This window comes from Lolium perenne, chromosome 2 (genome assembly GCF_019359855.2).
Source record: "Lolium perenne isolate Kyuss_39 chromosome 2, Kyuss_2.0, whole genome shotgun sequence".
Lineage (NCBI taxonomy): Eukaryota > Viridiplantae > Streptophyta > Magnoliopsida > Poales > Poaceae > Lolium > Lolium perenne.
The window spans coordinates 286,743,423-286,759,646 of NC_067245.2; the positions used below are offsets into that span (position 1 = coordinate 286,743,423).

At 45.7% G+C, this 16,224-nt stretch overlaps 2 protein-coding genes across 3 annotated transcripts; one reads left to right on the top strand and one right to left on the bottom strand.

Annotated features, from left to right (window-relative positions):
- Window positions 1–348: 348 nt before the first annotated feature.
- Window positions 349–3,792, top strand: LOC127330702 (uncharacterized). Its single transcript, XM_051356826.1, has 6 exons — window positions 349–538; window positions 1,676–2,109; window positions 2,246–2,370; window positions 2,452–2,894; window positions 2,970–3,065; window positions 3,481–3,792. Exons 2-6 carry the CDS (start codon window positions 1,679–1,681, stop codon window positions 3,487–3,489), a joined length of 1,104 nt encoding a protein of 367 aa, XP_051212786.1. The 5' UTR covers window positions 349–538; window positions 1,676–1,678; the 3' UTR covers window positions 3,490–3,792.
- Window positions 3,793–10,489: 6,697 nt separating this feature from the next.
- On the bottom strand, window positions 10,490–15,149 carry LOC127336348 (uncharacterized). 2 transcript variants are annotated; one of them, XM_051363155.2, is made up of 8 exons: window positions 15,054–15,149; window positions 13,897–13,963; window positions 13,732–13,769; window positions 13,145–13,652; window positions 12,898–13,063; window positions 12,454–12,757; window positions 12,263–12,380; window positions 10,490–10,983 (listed from the first exon to the last, which is right to left on the bottom strand). In XM_051363155.2, the coding sequence occupies exons 2-7, from the start codon at window positions 13,913–13,915 to the stop codon at window positions 12,270–12,272; spliced, it is 1,146 nt and encodes a 381-aa protein (XP_051219115.1). In that variant the 5' UTR covers window positions 13,916–13,963; window positions 15,054–15,149; the 3' UTR covers window positions 10,490–10,983; window positions 12,263–12,269. The 2 variants fall into 2 exon arrangements, with proteins under 2 accessions (XP_051219115.1, XP_051219116.1); XM_051363156.2 differs by having other exon boundaries at window positions 10,490–10,991.
- Between the last annotated feature and the right edge of the window lie 1,075 nt (window positions 15,150–16,224).

Consider the following 16,224-nt stretch of genomic DNA (forward strand, 5'->3'; position numbering starts at 1 on the left):
TTCATTGTACAAAAATTTCAGACTTTTTTTTATTTTATTTACTATTTTTTCTGAATTTTTTACTCGAGCTGGATCATAGCAGACAGACCTTGCCCGAAAAGAATTCTTTTTTTTAACCAAAGAAAATAATTCGTATCAACTGTACCGGATTGCAAAAAATACCCATATCCATGCGCGCAACTCGCAGCCAATTGAAAACAAATCATTTGTCAGGCCGTTCTCAAGAGGCGCCCCTCACCTACAGGGCTACAGACCATCAGGCAAACCCCCCACTCTGCTTTTCCCCCTCCCACCAAAAAAAAAAAAATACGAAATCGAAATAACTCCGCATTCTGGGTTCGACCAGACCACCAACCCCTAAACCCTCCCTTCCTTCTCTTCTCCCTCTTCCTCCTCTCCGTGGACGAGCAAGATCCGGTAGAGTTTTCAATCGGAGCGCGGTGCTCCTCCGCCGCAAACATCCAGCGACGGCGCAGGCGTGCTGCTCCGCCAAGGGCTACATCTATCGGGGTTAGGGTTTTCTCCCGGTCCGTACAAGGTACGAACTAGCCTGCTTTTTAATTCTGTAGCCTCTTCTCCTGACCGTATGCGCCTAGATCAGCGGCGTGCTGGTCTGCGCGCTGTACCTTCTGTATGGCTGCCTGGCTCTTCGATTGAAAAGTACAAAAACCGGTGGGGAATTTCTCCCCTCCCCGTTTCCCTGAAAGAAAAGTACCCAGGTTGTGCTACCAGGTGTCACAGGACACCGGGTAAACTCTCATTTCTTTGCTAAATTCTATGAATTTGTGGCATATGATACCCCCAGCTCTAACTGATAATCATGTGTGACTTATAAGAGGACACCGGGTTGGTTTTACTCTAGGTCCGCCCCTATGCGGGTTCTTGGACAAACCTGTTTGGTGACTGTATGCCCCTAGATCAGTGCGTGCTGGTATGTGCTGTGTACCTTGTCTATGGCTGCCTGGTAATAAAAACCGGTGGGGAGTTTCCCAGTCCTGGTTTCCCTCGAAAAAAGGAGTAGCAACCTTTTGTGTACATGTGCAGGTTGGCGTATCTTCTTGTGAAAAATCAAAATCTCCCAAACTTTGACAGTATTTTAATTGATTGCAGATTCAGGGTTCATCTTGCTCCAGTTTTGACACATTAGTTTTTCATTGATTGCACATTTTACTGCACAATTTCTTATCAAAGATGTGTTTAGCATTTCAGCTCTTGTAAGTGCAGTTAACTGGAACATTAACTTGAAACCAAAAGTTAGTTAACCTCTTTGCTGATTGTATGCGCCTAGATCAGTGGCGTGCTGGTATGCTCTGTTTATCTTGTGCATGGCTGCCTGACTTTTCGATTGAAATGTGGCAATAAAAACCAGTGAGGAGTTTCCCCCTTCCGGTTTCCCTCAAAAAAAGAGTAGCATGCTTTTATGTGTTCATATGCAGGTTAGCGTCTCTTCTTGGGAAAAATCGAAATTGCCCAAACTTTGACACTATTTTAATGGATTGCAGATTCAGGGTTCATTTTGTTCCAATGTTGATACATTAGTTTTTTTAAAATTGATTGCACATTTTACTACACAATTTCTTATCAATGTTGTGTTTAGCATTTCAACTCTTGTAAATGCAGAACATTCACTTGAACTAAATTTTAACTGAGATTATTTCTGTTGCAACTATTGAAGAAAATGGCTCAGTCCCTGACAAAAAACGAAGAAATGGCTCAGAAATTGAAGAAATATAGGTTGGGCTACCAAAAGTGCACTCCGCCTTGGGAGTGTTTCGTCAGAGATTCCAGTATCATGCACAATGATTTTGATGGCACGCTCATGAAGCTCTTTGAGGGGACATACCAAATGGGGCCAGTCACATCTAAGTGCCTCATCCAGAAGTTTAAAGATGGAGATCAGCTCAATCAGTACAGACTTCTCAAGGACTTGAGGCATCCGAGCATTGTCTCCGTGGAGAATTGTTATGAAGAGAAAGGATGTCCTAGGTTTGTTCTTTCCTGGGTTGATGGAAGCTTAACTGCGTGGTTGAAAAAGGATGGGTCTGGAAAGATGTTCAAGTCCACAATGAAAGGGAGTGCTCCCACTGGAGCAATGAGGCAAATGATATTGTGAGTATTCCACTTCTCTTCGTCTATCTTATCACATTGTTCACTCTGGTTGATATTGGACAGGGAGGGGCAGTGGTGATGTAAGTTAATTCTGTGTTGAGTTTAAGATAATTTAACACACACTTCTTGTATGTAGTGATCTGTGTCGTGGACTGCAACACTTACTTGATGAAAAGCTGTACCCAATCAATATTGGTAGACAAGATATCTGTGTGTGCCGATTGGGCCACAAGGCAGTTGCGAAACTTCTTGTCAATAAAGGTACATAATAAATTGATAACTTACGCGAGAAACTATGTACTGTTCCATTACTTCCCCTGACTTTGCAATTTATGAATGCAGTGGAAAAACTGAGGGATCTTGGTAGGATAGAAGCCCGTACGGAACAATTATGGGATGAGATGAGAATGACTCTATATGATATCTGCAAGCAGGCTGCAGTAAGTCTTGACCCCCTTGCAGAAATGTTTTTGATGTCTATTGGGGTGCAGAATGTAACCAGGCTGCAGAGTTATCCTGACCAGTGGGACTTCGAAAAAAAAGCAAGATTTCTCTTATCACTAATGTCAGAGGATATTACTGTGATATTACCTCTGGTACAGGCTGCACCCATAGAGTGGCCAAAAACTCCGAAAGGCCGAGTGCGCTCGCCGTTTTATGAGATGCTAGAGCATGAGGCAAAGACACCAGGTGGAAGGACCTATGATCTGAATGAACCATTCGATTACTTGAGACTATGCAAGAACATGATAAAACACTGGACAGTTCTTCCTCAATCTGTGAAGGTAATGCATAAAAAATAAAATGTCCACAATGCGTATCTACTGTGTAAGATATTAAACTTGAAAGTTGAATCACAGGCTGAGTGCAGCACGGTGGAGGAGCTAATAAACAAAATGGAGAGGTGTAACCGTCTCATCTGGTGCATCTTATATGATGCAACGGCATCAATCACTGTGAGAACTACTTGTCCACAAAAAATTGCTTTTTTTGTGTTCTGAACTTCTTACTATAAGGCTGGTCGAGCCATTATTGGCGATAGATGCTGTGTTGTCCCACTTTGAGCTAAATGATTTAATAGTTTTAAGATAAGAAATTATTTTATTGTGAAATATCTTTAATTATTACTGTTGTGCTGTTCAGTAGTGTTTTTTTTTTATGCTCCCTAGGGCCTAGCAGTCAAAATCTGAATTCAGAATAGGGTAGTTTCAAGTGAAGACAATATACATAATTTTGCTTGTAGCTCCGCAATTTAGAGCCACCCATTGCTCAAAATAAACTTGAACAAGTTTTCGTAGCATTTGCGTTCAATAAATAAAACATTTTCAAGGTGCTAGAAATGGCAAATGAAATGCACCCTTCAAATTGCAGGAGAAATGAGGTTGATGGCTACTAACCTGATGAAGCTTCTTCAGACACAAGACTTGTCAAGTTGGTTAACTGTCTTTGGTGTTCTGATGAGAGGGTGTATTTGCTGAGTGAAAGTTGTGATGACAATGCCCATTTGTGTTATTGCTTGGTATTTAGTTTGCTGTAACGTATGTTGTTCAATACCTATGGCCGAGATGTTGAGATATGTACTGTTGTGTTGGCTGACTGCATAAAGATTAAACAGTTGTAACATGTTCTGTGTTGAGGTTTATATGCATGCCAAATGAAAAAACAAGACTGATTATTGAGTTTTGACTAGGTATTCAGACAGTAATATGTCCAAATAGCCAAGTTTGGCAGTGTTCGTATCTTCACTTAAGAATGTAGTGAAGCATTTGAAAGATATATGTGGTGTTGTAGATAACACCTCAAATATTTATTTCTAGGCGTTTTGTTCTTAATCGGAAAGGCAGGCCCTGTTGGAGGCAAGGGCTTTGGACCTTGGGTGGCACGGCTTACTTGATGGCCATGTAACGGGAATTTTACACATAGATAACTGATCAAACGCATTGTGTAGGATTGGTACGATGGCATTCATGAATCACGAAAGCAACACCATGTCGTTCTGCTTCTGGGCGAATGAAGATCCGCTCTGGCCCAAAGTCCTTCCATTAACAGACCACCATCTTTTTTTTCATTCTCCCACGTAGTGGCTCAGCTGAGCTCTGTGTTATTCCTTTCTTCCTCAGAGTTAACTGGTTCCGTTGCATTCAAAAGCGATTCCGAAGGTCAAAAAATCCGGAGAAGATGAAAGATCTTAAACCCATTAGCTTATGCAATGTGTTGTATAAGTTAGTTTCAAAGGTTCTTGCAAATAGGCTAAAGCTAATCCTACATGAGATCATTGCACCTAATCAGAGCGTGTTTTCCCCCAGGCGGATTATTTTGGATAACATTCTTTTGGCATATGAAGTGACACATTTCATGCAGAATAAGCGCTGGGGGAGGACTGGATATGAAGCTCTTAAGTTGGATATGAGAATGACATACGACAAGGTTGAGTGGAGTTTCCTTGAAAAGATGATGAGGAGAATGGGTTTCCATGAGAGATGGATACAATTGGTGATGAAGTGCGTGACTACCGTGAGATACCGGTTTAAGCTGAATGGTAAGCTAACCGAGGAGATCATCCCGGGAAGAGGACTTCGCCAAGGTGATCCAATATGACCATATATTTTTCTTATTTGTGGTGAAGCCTTTTCTAGTCTGTTGAACAGTGGGGAGGTGGAAGGAAAGTTGGAAGGTATCAAAGTTTGTGATAATGCTCTGAGTTTTAACTATCTATTATTTGCTGATGATTCGCTCATTCTATTGAAATTTACCGACGAGAGTGCACAACATATGCAAGATGTCCTACAACTTTATGAGGTTTCCTCGGGGCAGACCATAAATGTTGAGAAATCGTCTTTTGTGTTTCGCAAAAACACAAAACGACGTGCTAAAGTGGCTATGATGAACAAGCTAGGTCTGACTTCGGAGGGCCGAAATGAAAGATACTTGGGGCTTCCGGTGTATGTCGGTAGATCAAAGATGTTTTTTTTTTTGAATATTTTAAGGATCGATTTTGGCAGAAAATCCAGGGATGGAAGGAGAGATTTCTCACGGAAGCGGCAAAGAGGTGTTGATAAAAGCATGTGCCCAAGCGATCCCTATTTTTGCCATGGCATGCTTTAACATCACAAAGGGTTTATGTGATCAGATCAGCGCTATGATATGTAGATATTGGTGGTCACATATGCAAAAGGATAACAAAATGCATTGGTTGAGTTGGGAGACAATGGCGCTGCCTAAGAGTTTGGGTGGACTGGGGCACAAAGATCTACATTCCTTTAATGTGGCTATGTTATCCAAACAAGCTTGGAGCCTTCTCACGAACAAGAATCCTTGTGTGATAGAGTACTCAAAGCGAAATATTATTTGGATGGGTCGGTGTTGTATGCCCAACCATGTGGTGGAATGTCGTACGTTTGGAGGAGCATTCTCAAGGTGATAGAGCAATTACAGGAAGGAGTTATCCGAAGAGTTGGTGATGGCACAACTATCAACTGTTTGTCTGATCCGTGGATCCCTCGGAATGGAATAGGCAACCAATTACGAGGAGAGGTATTGCAGTGGTATCAAATGTGCACGAGCTTATAGATCCGATATCTGGGACATGGGATGTTACCATGGTGCAGGATATTTTCTGGCAAGTCGATGCTCATCAGATTTTGGCTCTACCGTTAAGAGAAGGGATGGAGGCTTTTCGGGCCTGGTTCTATGATCCAAAAGGTTTGTTCTCTGTTAAATCTGCGAGAAAATTACAAAAAACCACCATATTAGAGACTAGTCTATCAAAAAACCACCACTATTCGATTTTTTTTCAAAAAACCACCGATCTACAGGTAACACCTAACAAATAGCACTGATTCGTGTCTAACAGAGGTTTAATGGCAAAACTGATATGTGGGTCCCGCTGCTAGGCCGGTGTGGCATGTGCATTTTGCAAAAAAGCCCTTTGTACATGATAAATTTTAAATTTCTGGGCCACTTTGTTTCTTACTTATCCTGTAAAAAATATCAGTTGACAGGACCCACTTGTCATAGCAGTTCATCTCTTGTTCTTTTTTCTTTCTAAAAAATAAAGCAGGCCACGGGCTCCATCGCGGAGAGAGACGGCGGCGCCTACGTGACCCCTGCCGGAGGCCCCTGCCCTTGCCCATGCCGGAGATCTTGCCAGAGCTCTCGTCGCGCCCGAACGCGGCCGCCTCGCCGGAGCTGGAGCCCGCCCATCCCTGCCAAAGCCGGAGCTCACCAAGCCCGCACGCGACCGCCCTCACCGGAGCTGGAGCCCGCCCGCCCCTGCCAAGGCCGGAGCTCACAGCGCCCGCATGCGGTCGCCCTCGCCGGAGCTGGAGCCCGCCCGCGCCTGCCCAGGTCGACCAAGGCCGCCGCGACCCCACACTACCGCCGCCGCAGCTCCTTCCCCACCATCCGGCCAAGAAGACTCGCTGCCCCCGGCAACTGCCCGACAGGCGCGCCCTGCTCCTCACCGACGGGCGCGACCGCGCCGCCCCTCGTCCCTGACGGGCACGGGATTCCGGCAGGAGATCAAGCCTGTGAGCGCGCAGATCGGACGGAGATCGGATGGAGGCGGCAGGAGCTCTAGCCAGGCACGGGCATTCACAAGGATCTCCGGTCAAGCACGAGCACATGTTTGCCGGCAGATTTCCCATCTCCTGCCAGGCACGGGCACAAGGAGCTCCGGCTGGGACTGCTTGGGCGGCGGCGAGCTCCGGCTTGGGCAGGGGCGGGCGCGTCGCGGCGAGCTCCGGCTCCGCAAGGGGCGGGCGCGGCGAGCTTCTGCTCCGGCAAGGGGACTGAGCAAGGGACGGAGCTGCGGGTGACGAGGGGCGGCGCCGTTGCCGGAGATGGAGCTGGAGAGGCAGGATTTGCAACCACTGCGCCGCCGTCGATCTGCGAGCACGGGGGTCGCCGTCGTCCGCCGAGCTACGAGCGTGGCGCTGCCGCTGGGCACGCGGGATGGCTGCCATCCAGCGAGAGCCCACGACGCCGCCGCGGGAGGCCACGATGGACTCTGCTTGCTCAGGCTCGCACGAGTCAACGTGTAGGTCCCACGAAAATTATAGGAGAAATAGAAAATTAAAGAAGAGAAAAGTAATGCTATCTTTTTTTGACGCAAAAAAGTAATGCTACGTGACAAGTGGGTCCCACTAAAATTTACAGATAAGCCCAAAGCTAGAACCAATATATGAGGCTCCTCTCTTTCTCATTAATCAGTCGCCACATCAGCATGACAGCGGGACCCACATGTCAGTCAGGCCATTAAACCAGCATTAGAGACGAGTCAGTGCTATATGTTACGTGTTACCCGTAGACTGGTGGTTTTTTGAAAAAAATTCGAATAGTGGTGGTTTTTTGAAACCATTGCCTGATATGTGGTGGTTTTTTGTAATTTTCTCTAAATCTGCATATAAACTACATCGTCAGCTATTGCGGATTAACAGAACAAATTATGAGGGCGAGTCATCAACTGAAAGTGGGCAGCTTGATTGGTACCAAATCTGGAATAGTCCATATGCCCTCCAAATGTAAAGAATTTCCTCGAGAATTGCACACAATAGCCTGCCTGTAAACTCTAACATTAAACGAAGAGGTTTGGATGTGGAGCCGACATGCCCAGTATGTAATCGACTGAATGAAGACGGGGCATATCTGCTGTTAAGATACAAGGGTGTGTGTGTGTGCTGTTTGTGAGAAGCTGCAATTGAATCAGTTGCGGTTAAAACCGATAGTGTCAGGGCCCAAAGGAAGTAATTACTACGATTATGTAACAGGATGTCAAGACAAAGCTGAAATGTATTGCATTGTGCTGGTCGTGGTGGAAAGCGAGGAACAAAACCAATGCAGGTGAAGGTGCTTGTATTGTAGCTCAGCTCATGTTACTGTCCAAGTGCTCAGGCTAGCCGAAGAATATGAGAAGTTTTTTGTTGAGGAAAAGAAGCAGTGTACAAACACGGTGCAGCAATGGAAGCCTCCATCTGGGGATGTGCTGAAAGTTAACATAGAAGGATCTTTTGATGCGGAATGTAAGAGTGGCGGATGGGGATTCGTGGTTCGCGATTCAGCTGGAGAAGCAGTTGGGACAGGTGGAGGTAGAATTCAGTACGCTCAGGATGTGTTACAGACTGAAACCGAAACCTGTAGCCGAGCCCTGCAGATTATACAAGAATGGGGGTATTCAACTCGAGCCAAGGCTCCCAGCTGCTGGTGCAGGCCATAAACAGAGATGAAGTCCACCGCGGGGAAAATGGAGTTCTCTTCAAGGAGATCAAAGAGTCAATTTTAAAAAAATTCATTTGTTTCCAAGTGAGTCTTTGCCCAAGGGCATGTAATACAGTTGCGGACGTTCTCGCCGTGTATGGTCTTTGTTGCCAGTGATATTGCTGAGCCTGTTGAGTAATGAAAGGGTTTTCCATCTCGAAGAAAAAAAGACGTCCTAGGACCTGGAACGTGCGCGACTGGACTGGGAGGCAATGGCCATGGTCGCTTGGGTGCTCTCCTGGCCACGCCTCGGACCTCACGGCGAGCCGATAGATACTATCCGGAGGAGTACTTGGTGAAGTTCTCCTCCGGGCTCCGACGAGCTGCGCGACGAAATGGACTGAGCGCTCCATGATCAAGTGCAACGGGCTGCAGCTGCACTTCCGCCATTGGCGCTCGATCTCCCACGCCTACAACGCCGATCTTCAGTACCGCGTTCACCTGCACATCGATGGTCTCAGTCCATATGCGTGGCGTGGCGGTCGGAAATTGCTGACCAGGTGCTTGGGCGGAAGTGTGCGCTTCAGCGGATGGATGACGGCTTCACCACCACCATGGAGGATAGTTACGGCCTCTTTCAGCTTGTGGGCGTCAGGTACTTTGGTGTACTTTTGCCAACAGGACTTGGGGGTGGTCTCTTCTCTCGTCGCTAGCTGCTGCCGTGACCGTGATGCGGGGTCTCTGAGGATCGGAAAAGCTAGACTTCCGTTCTTCAGCATGTCCGTGGGCCCTGGTTCTGTGCTGCTGGCCCCCATTCCTACGCTTGATCGTGACGGCCACGATGATAGCCCTGATGGGCGGCGTGATGCCGTGCATTACGAGCTACGAGGAGGGGCGTGGCAGCCGCCGCAACGAAGGACGGCCGGGATCGCTCGCGCGATGGTCACAGCCGGTCCTGCCACGGGCGTAGATGCGACGACCGGGAGCTAGCTCGACAGCGCCACCACGTAGATGCGGGCACAGGACTACTACGACGACCGTGCTGGCCGCTCCGAGCACCGCCACAGTTCCCAAGCGCGGGAAGCCGCACGCGCGCCCGTCACGGTGACCACGACAAGGACCGACATCGTTCGCGGACATGCATAGCCATGGCGGGCGCCGACCAGGGATTTGGTTACCGGTTGGAATATCGCGGTTACCGGCCGGTAACCGGAATTCTGAGCCCCCTCCGGTAAATAAATTTATCGGTCAAAAAAATCTCGGTCTATTCAAATTTGGTTTGAGTTTAGACTGACTGGTTAGCCAAACTAAATGTTACGTGTTTCCTCTCCACTATAACCCCCAACTCATTGTACAAATCTTTCACTTTCTTCTCCTCAAAACCTTATGTTCAAAAATATTTAGACATTTTTCAGTTTGAAATTAAAATTTTGTTTGAGAATTTCGTCCGGTATTTGACCGGTTATCTCCGGTAACCGTGGTTACCGGAAATCTCAGCCCCCTCTGAGATTTTTTTCAAACCGGTATCAAAACCTTGGCCCCGACAGCTGCACGGGTCGCTTCGCTTTCTCCGCTCAACCTCCACTGCCCTCCAGTGCTGCCACTACCATAGACCCCCAAAAAATGTGACATCTTCATACCAATCCTATTGCTGCATAATTGAGGGCGGCAGATACTATCTATCGGTTGGATTGGAAGGGCACCAACAGCCTAACAGTTGCTGCACGCCTGCGCATACCACATATATACCACCATGGTTGACAGTTTTAACTGACTAGACTCGGTTGAAAATTTTAACAGGAACCTCGGTAGGCTTGGTGGAGGGTGGTTTACTCTGAATGGAATTAACGAGGCTCGGGGAAAACAAAAAAATGTGGCTTTCACTCGCTGAAACTTCAGACCACAGGTGTTTGGTGTTCTGAGGAACTCACCCTGCTCGAGTAGAATCTTCTTTAACAAGTGCTAGAAGAAGATGGTTACGGTTATGCGGCGATTGCCAACTGGTTTGGCCTCATCGCCTCGCCACAGGGCCGTTTCTTAGCAACACAGATGTGGGCGTTGTGACGGGCTCATGCTAATGCATCCACGCCTGGCATCCGCTGAGTTTGCTGCTTGCTTTGTCAAAATTCAAAAGCCTAATCAGCTTCTCGAGCAGTCGAATGTGGGACCTAACTGGGGCTGGACATCTCCAAATTGGTCGCTAACATACCTTGTTCAAATATTGCCTCCCACTGAAGGTGATGCAATTAATAAAGGTTCCTGGTTGTACACCAAGGCCAATGCATGCATGCAACTGAGATCGAACACCCTTATATGGTACCGACTTCATATCCCCATTACTCAAAAACACATGTACAAGCTTGAAGATTCTATCCCCAACTCACCCTACCTCCAAACCAAGCAACACGTAGTACACTCGTACAACATAAGTCTGGTATCTAACACATGTCAGCATCTCAAAGTTCCAACGAAAAAGATCATTAATGTCCCCCAAGCCAGATGACAACATATAAATATGACACCAATTGGAAGATGCGCAACTTGATGTCCTGGAGGAGTTAAAAGGGTCATAGCATAGCTGCACTGCAGGCAAGTTAAGTCTTCATCTCTGTTGGGCAGAAGCATAGTCCTCACATCACTGGCTGTGACCGGAATCGTCAGTCTTGCATGGTCGACAATCTGCAAGACTGAAACATATTGTAACACCTTCAGATGTTGCTAAGAAAATAGATAAGTGCACTCTTTTAGAAGGTGCCAATGCAAATTCTACAAAAAAAAAAGATACTATAAAAGACTGCAATACTAGCCAAAATGGCTAAGAGTGGGTAATATATCATATACTAAAACTAATTCCAAATGCAGCAACATCAATAAACAATGCCTTTGAGTTGTAGCCGCTGGATTTGTTAAAAATCCCTTCCACTCAAACGAAAGGATATATTAAGGCTACTTTTATGGTACCTTTTACTACTCACCAGAGGTGAGAGGTATGAATTAAAATCTAGCCGTTGATTTATAGGGGCAACATGGACTTTTTAAGTAGGAAATCATTTATTGAAACACTATATCCACCAAATATTCCATTCATTTAGCCTAAAATCTTGGCAACAAGATCTCAATTTTTTATTACCATGTTCTTCACGGACGATTATCTTCTAAATGTGTCTCTCCCCACCGAGTATGACTACAAGTCTACAACATCAGAACCACATCGATGGAATTCATGTGCGCATGGCTGCCGGCCGGCCACGTGGGACGACGGAAAAGCTCATGGCTAACAGAACTAGCTTGGGCTTGGCCATTCTTCTAAAACAATGGTGATGCACTCGTATTATGTAAATTCATTAGTTCTAGGGTTTCTAGCAAGTCAAGATGGCAAGATCTCATCAGTTTATACCACCACCGTGAAGGGAAAATGACCAGGCGCCGGCCGGCCCGCGGTGATGCATGCATGCAATTGTTGCATGATTTCAGTTCAACGAAAAGTAGTTGCAGAATATACAATACAAGGAACCCCACTTTTAACGGGATTTGTTTGATGCCGTTGTATACCCTTCGGAGTCTGACCCTGCATGCATGACTATATTTCGGTTCAAGGCGGTAGTATCATTCATACCACACAGGTTTTAGACAGTAGTATGAGTTAATACAACCTGTTGGATCGACAAAAATAAACGGTTTATATTTAGTTGGGGGTACCATAAAAGACCCCTATATTAATAGTACTTTTCTCATTAGTTGGATTCCATTGATATGCATAAAATGCACTAGGAGCCACATTGCCAAAAAGCTAAACGAAAAAACTTTGGGTACAAAATGGAGAGAACTTGTTTAAGTTGATCACTACTCATCACGTTATAAATCATCATGACTATAGCATGATTAAACATGTGACAAGGGAATTTTAACTTAGAACACAACAGTCAAAAAATAAACTTCATAGTCATTGAAACCTTACCTTGACATCAATCCTGTCTAATGGGTCGTCTTGGACCACGGGGAAGCAAAGAGTATAAGATTGCATATAGACGTGGGTTTGTTGACTTGACAGTTGTGTCGACATTACCATATGGATTCTGTAATGATAATATATCATGGTTTGGTCTAAGTGCAAGTTGCAAACATCGAATAAAGAGATATCATACGTACCGTAAGTTGACTTTGATGGGTGTACAGGCCACTGATAAATTGCACGTAATCAACTCTGCTATCAAAGTTATATGCAGGCAATTTTTTGTTTCGACGGTAATCAATCATAAGTTGAAGAAAGCCATTGTAGTGCTTGCAGTTCCAAGGCAGGTCACACAAGTCCTGCTCTTTTTCTATCGATGATCTTACTAACTTGTGGTGCAGAGCGAGCGGAACTTCAGAAACGAAAAAGAAACTCCTCTCAACTTCTGTCCAAAAGAAAGGGTATGTCCTTATCTCTTCGATGGTGATATACAAATCTCCCCTGCAAAAAAAAACTGAGCATTAGTCCAAAACAATATGAAGACATGATTTTTTCGAGAAAACGCAAAAAAGACATTCGCTTCTTTTCATTGCATAGAAGGAGAGTTCAGAATTTAGAGCACTTTTGGTATATTAACTTACGGGGAGACAGTTTTCAGCCTTTGGGCAAGGTGCTCAATTTGGAAGCAATCCAGCGAATAGCCTTGCTTATTGAAATCCTCAGCTATTTCAGTAATTTCAGTCAACCCGTGGCCAACAGACCTTATATCCTCAGCCTGGTAGTGTGAAACAGGCTTTGTAGCTGAAACTGAAGTAATAAATTATGAATTGCACTGTGTCTACAGATATCAAATAAGTTTTCACCCTATTGAATGACTAAACATAATACCTTTACGATCTTTGAAGCCTGTAAGCTTTGTGATGATGTCACCATTCCTTGTCTTAATGTAGCACGTGTTCTCCAATTTCAAGTTCCCATGACACTTGCCATGTTTAAACAAAGCAAGCAATCCGTCAATCATATGAGTGACAATAAGCTGAAGTGTCAATGATGGCATCATGTGAGGATCAGACATCTGTTGAGAGTCGGGTATGTGTGCTTCGATTGTTCTCAGATATGTCGACAACAATCCAGTATAATTTTCAACAAGGACAAGTAAATAGGGATCCCTTTCCATCAGAATTCTTGCATGAAGAACATTCTCATGTAGACAGTCCCGCATCAGAGTGACACAAGGAATGTCACTTGAATCCCTGACATCCAACACAACCAGAGGATCCTCAGCTGTGGGAGGGCCGTAGAAAGCTGCTACATTTGCCGGCATCCTCAGCTTGCCCCTTGCTTTCTGATCAGGATCAATCTTTAGACCTAACAGGCTATATCGAATTTTTGCAGCCTGCAAATTCATAAATTCTATTAAGATACATATATTACACAAAAAAGGTTGTACAGATCATAAATTTCATACTTTGTACCTCTTTCTCTTTTATTTTCTGCTTTCCTGTGGTCTGACCTGGAGTAGATTAGAAGGCAATTTCAAGCGTTAGTATACAATGGACTGCTTCCTGCTGTATAAGATGCTAAAGCACACAAAAAAGGACAAGCTAATAAGAAGGAAGTACAATAAAAGAAGATAATACCTGCTGAGTTGATGTTCATCGTGACTTATATATGTAATCTTTTACGTACTGCCTTTCTGACAAAAAACTGCAAAAAAGTGATGCATTACTGATTACAAAGTGCCCTGACATTTTGTTTTATAAACAACAGCCCTGTAAGGATAATAGATCCAACAGTATGGCCCATGTCAATTTTATGTAAGCTCCATCAGTGCCCAGATATACAAGTTTCTTGAATGTTTATAGCACCATAAGAGTAGAAGGTACTTACCAACTGTCAAGGTGCAGAGAGTAACTTTATTGAGGTAAAATAATGACTAAAGTATTTTTGGAATTACTCAAGATAAAAAAAAAGGTCATCATGTTCAGTATGTGCAAGCCCTGTTTGAGAGGCTATCAAGGGGGAACCAAATGGCCTAAATTGGTGTTTTTGCTGTCTACTAGTTGGTTTCATATAATCGTTATAGCCCAAGTGCAACCAAACAAACAACTACCAACCTCTCAAAAAGTTTGCAGGTGGCCCAAACTCCATTAATGATCAAACCACACAAAAGTACCCGGTAAGATATTCATGTGTATCAACGAAATAAGAGTCCCACATTTATGAGCAAAATCATCTGCATTAACCACATGCACATGCAGTTCCATTTTAAAATATCAATAAATATCAACATAAGCACATGACAACGCCCACCAGCAACCCCCTTCCCCCAAAACCAAACGCACGAGCAGATAAAGCTGGACATATTACTAGGCAAATCCAATCCAATAATTTCTAACGTACAGCCACTAAGCTTACACGAGAAAATCATCAATAATACGGAGCAAAACTAACCAAAAGGGTATGCACTCTTGTGCTCTTGCAGTCGCTCTATCACCAAATTACAAACAAAATTTGGAAGCTGTGCCCTGCCCCAACCCTAAACAAATCGCAATCCAATAATCCAGCGCACTAGCCGAGGAGGACAGCACCGAGAGAGAAGGGGGAACTGACAGGACCGAGAGGGGAGGGGGGGGGGGGGGGGCAGGACCGAGAGAGAGAAGGAGGCCGGACAATGGTGATGCTGCAGTTCACCGCCGGTACGACGACAAGGAGGACGAGAAGGGAGGAGTACTTTGGGAGCTCGCCACGAAACCTAAGGAGGGAAGGAGAGGGGAAGAGGCGGGAAGGGAGTTACCGGAGAGAAGGCCGTGCCGTGTCCGTCGGCGGCGTCCCCAGGTCGGCGTCCGCGCCGTCGCCTACACACGGTCTGCGTCGGGTACTCGGATTGGCCGTTTGGGGTTGGAATTTTTTTTACGTGAGGGTTGGAATTTTCGGGATGGGCCGGAAAACACTCGGATAAACCAAAGAGGTAAACGGGCTGTCTAGATTTTCCGGGACTGTGGGTGGGCTGGGAAAATTCCAACCGAACCCTGCAAAACCCGGACAAGTTCATTCGAAAAAAAAAAACAGACAACCCGGATAAGTAAACAAGGCCTTCGGCTTCCTTGGGGTTTGGTCTTATTTGTTTTTGGATGGGCCGGCTGGACCGGCCGAAACCGTGAGGGTAGTAAACCTGGGAAAATATGCTAAAAAAAAATAAACCTGGGAAAAGAGTGGAATCCGGGGAGCTATAATTGACGCTCGACGCAACCGCTTACCCTACCCACGCCCGAAGAAAACGGTGGATGGGTCGGCACGCCTAGCACCATCATCTTCTACCCCCGAATCCCCTCTGCATCTAGCCTACACTGTCGACCCCCCTCCTCCCGCCGTCACCGCCTGCCTCAGTCGCCCGCGTCGCCTTGGCGCCCCGCCTTGCTCGATCCGCGACCTCCATTGGTCTGCCGATGGCCCCGCCCTTCCTCTAAACTCCCTCATCTCTGGCCAACTCCCAGCACCCCAAACCAAACCATAAGAACCTACCGTCGGTGAACTCCCTACACCTGCACCCCGCCCCACCCTAACCCTAAGTTTTCTTTCCTCGCCTCCGTCGGCGACGCCACGGCCAGCCACATCGTCCCCGTCGATGGTAAGCTTCATCTTCTTCCTATCTGACCATGACGTGAGGGAAAAATGGGTTGGCCTAACAATTCTCGCGAAGAAGGAGGCGGCTACGCATCGACGAGCTAACATTCGTGTCGAGCTTCAAATAAGAAACACCATGGAATCCTATATGCCGATCAGGTTGGCACCTACTGTTGACTAGGTTTCCTGCACCACAACAGGGTTATTGCAGTACTTAACAACAAAATACATATATTTAAAGATTGATCGCATGAGAGTTTTGCATAATTGAAACTAAACAATCCCGCGACTGCGTTGCCGGTGCATCCGCATTCATACCCAAACCATTGTTTGGAAATAGC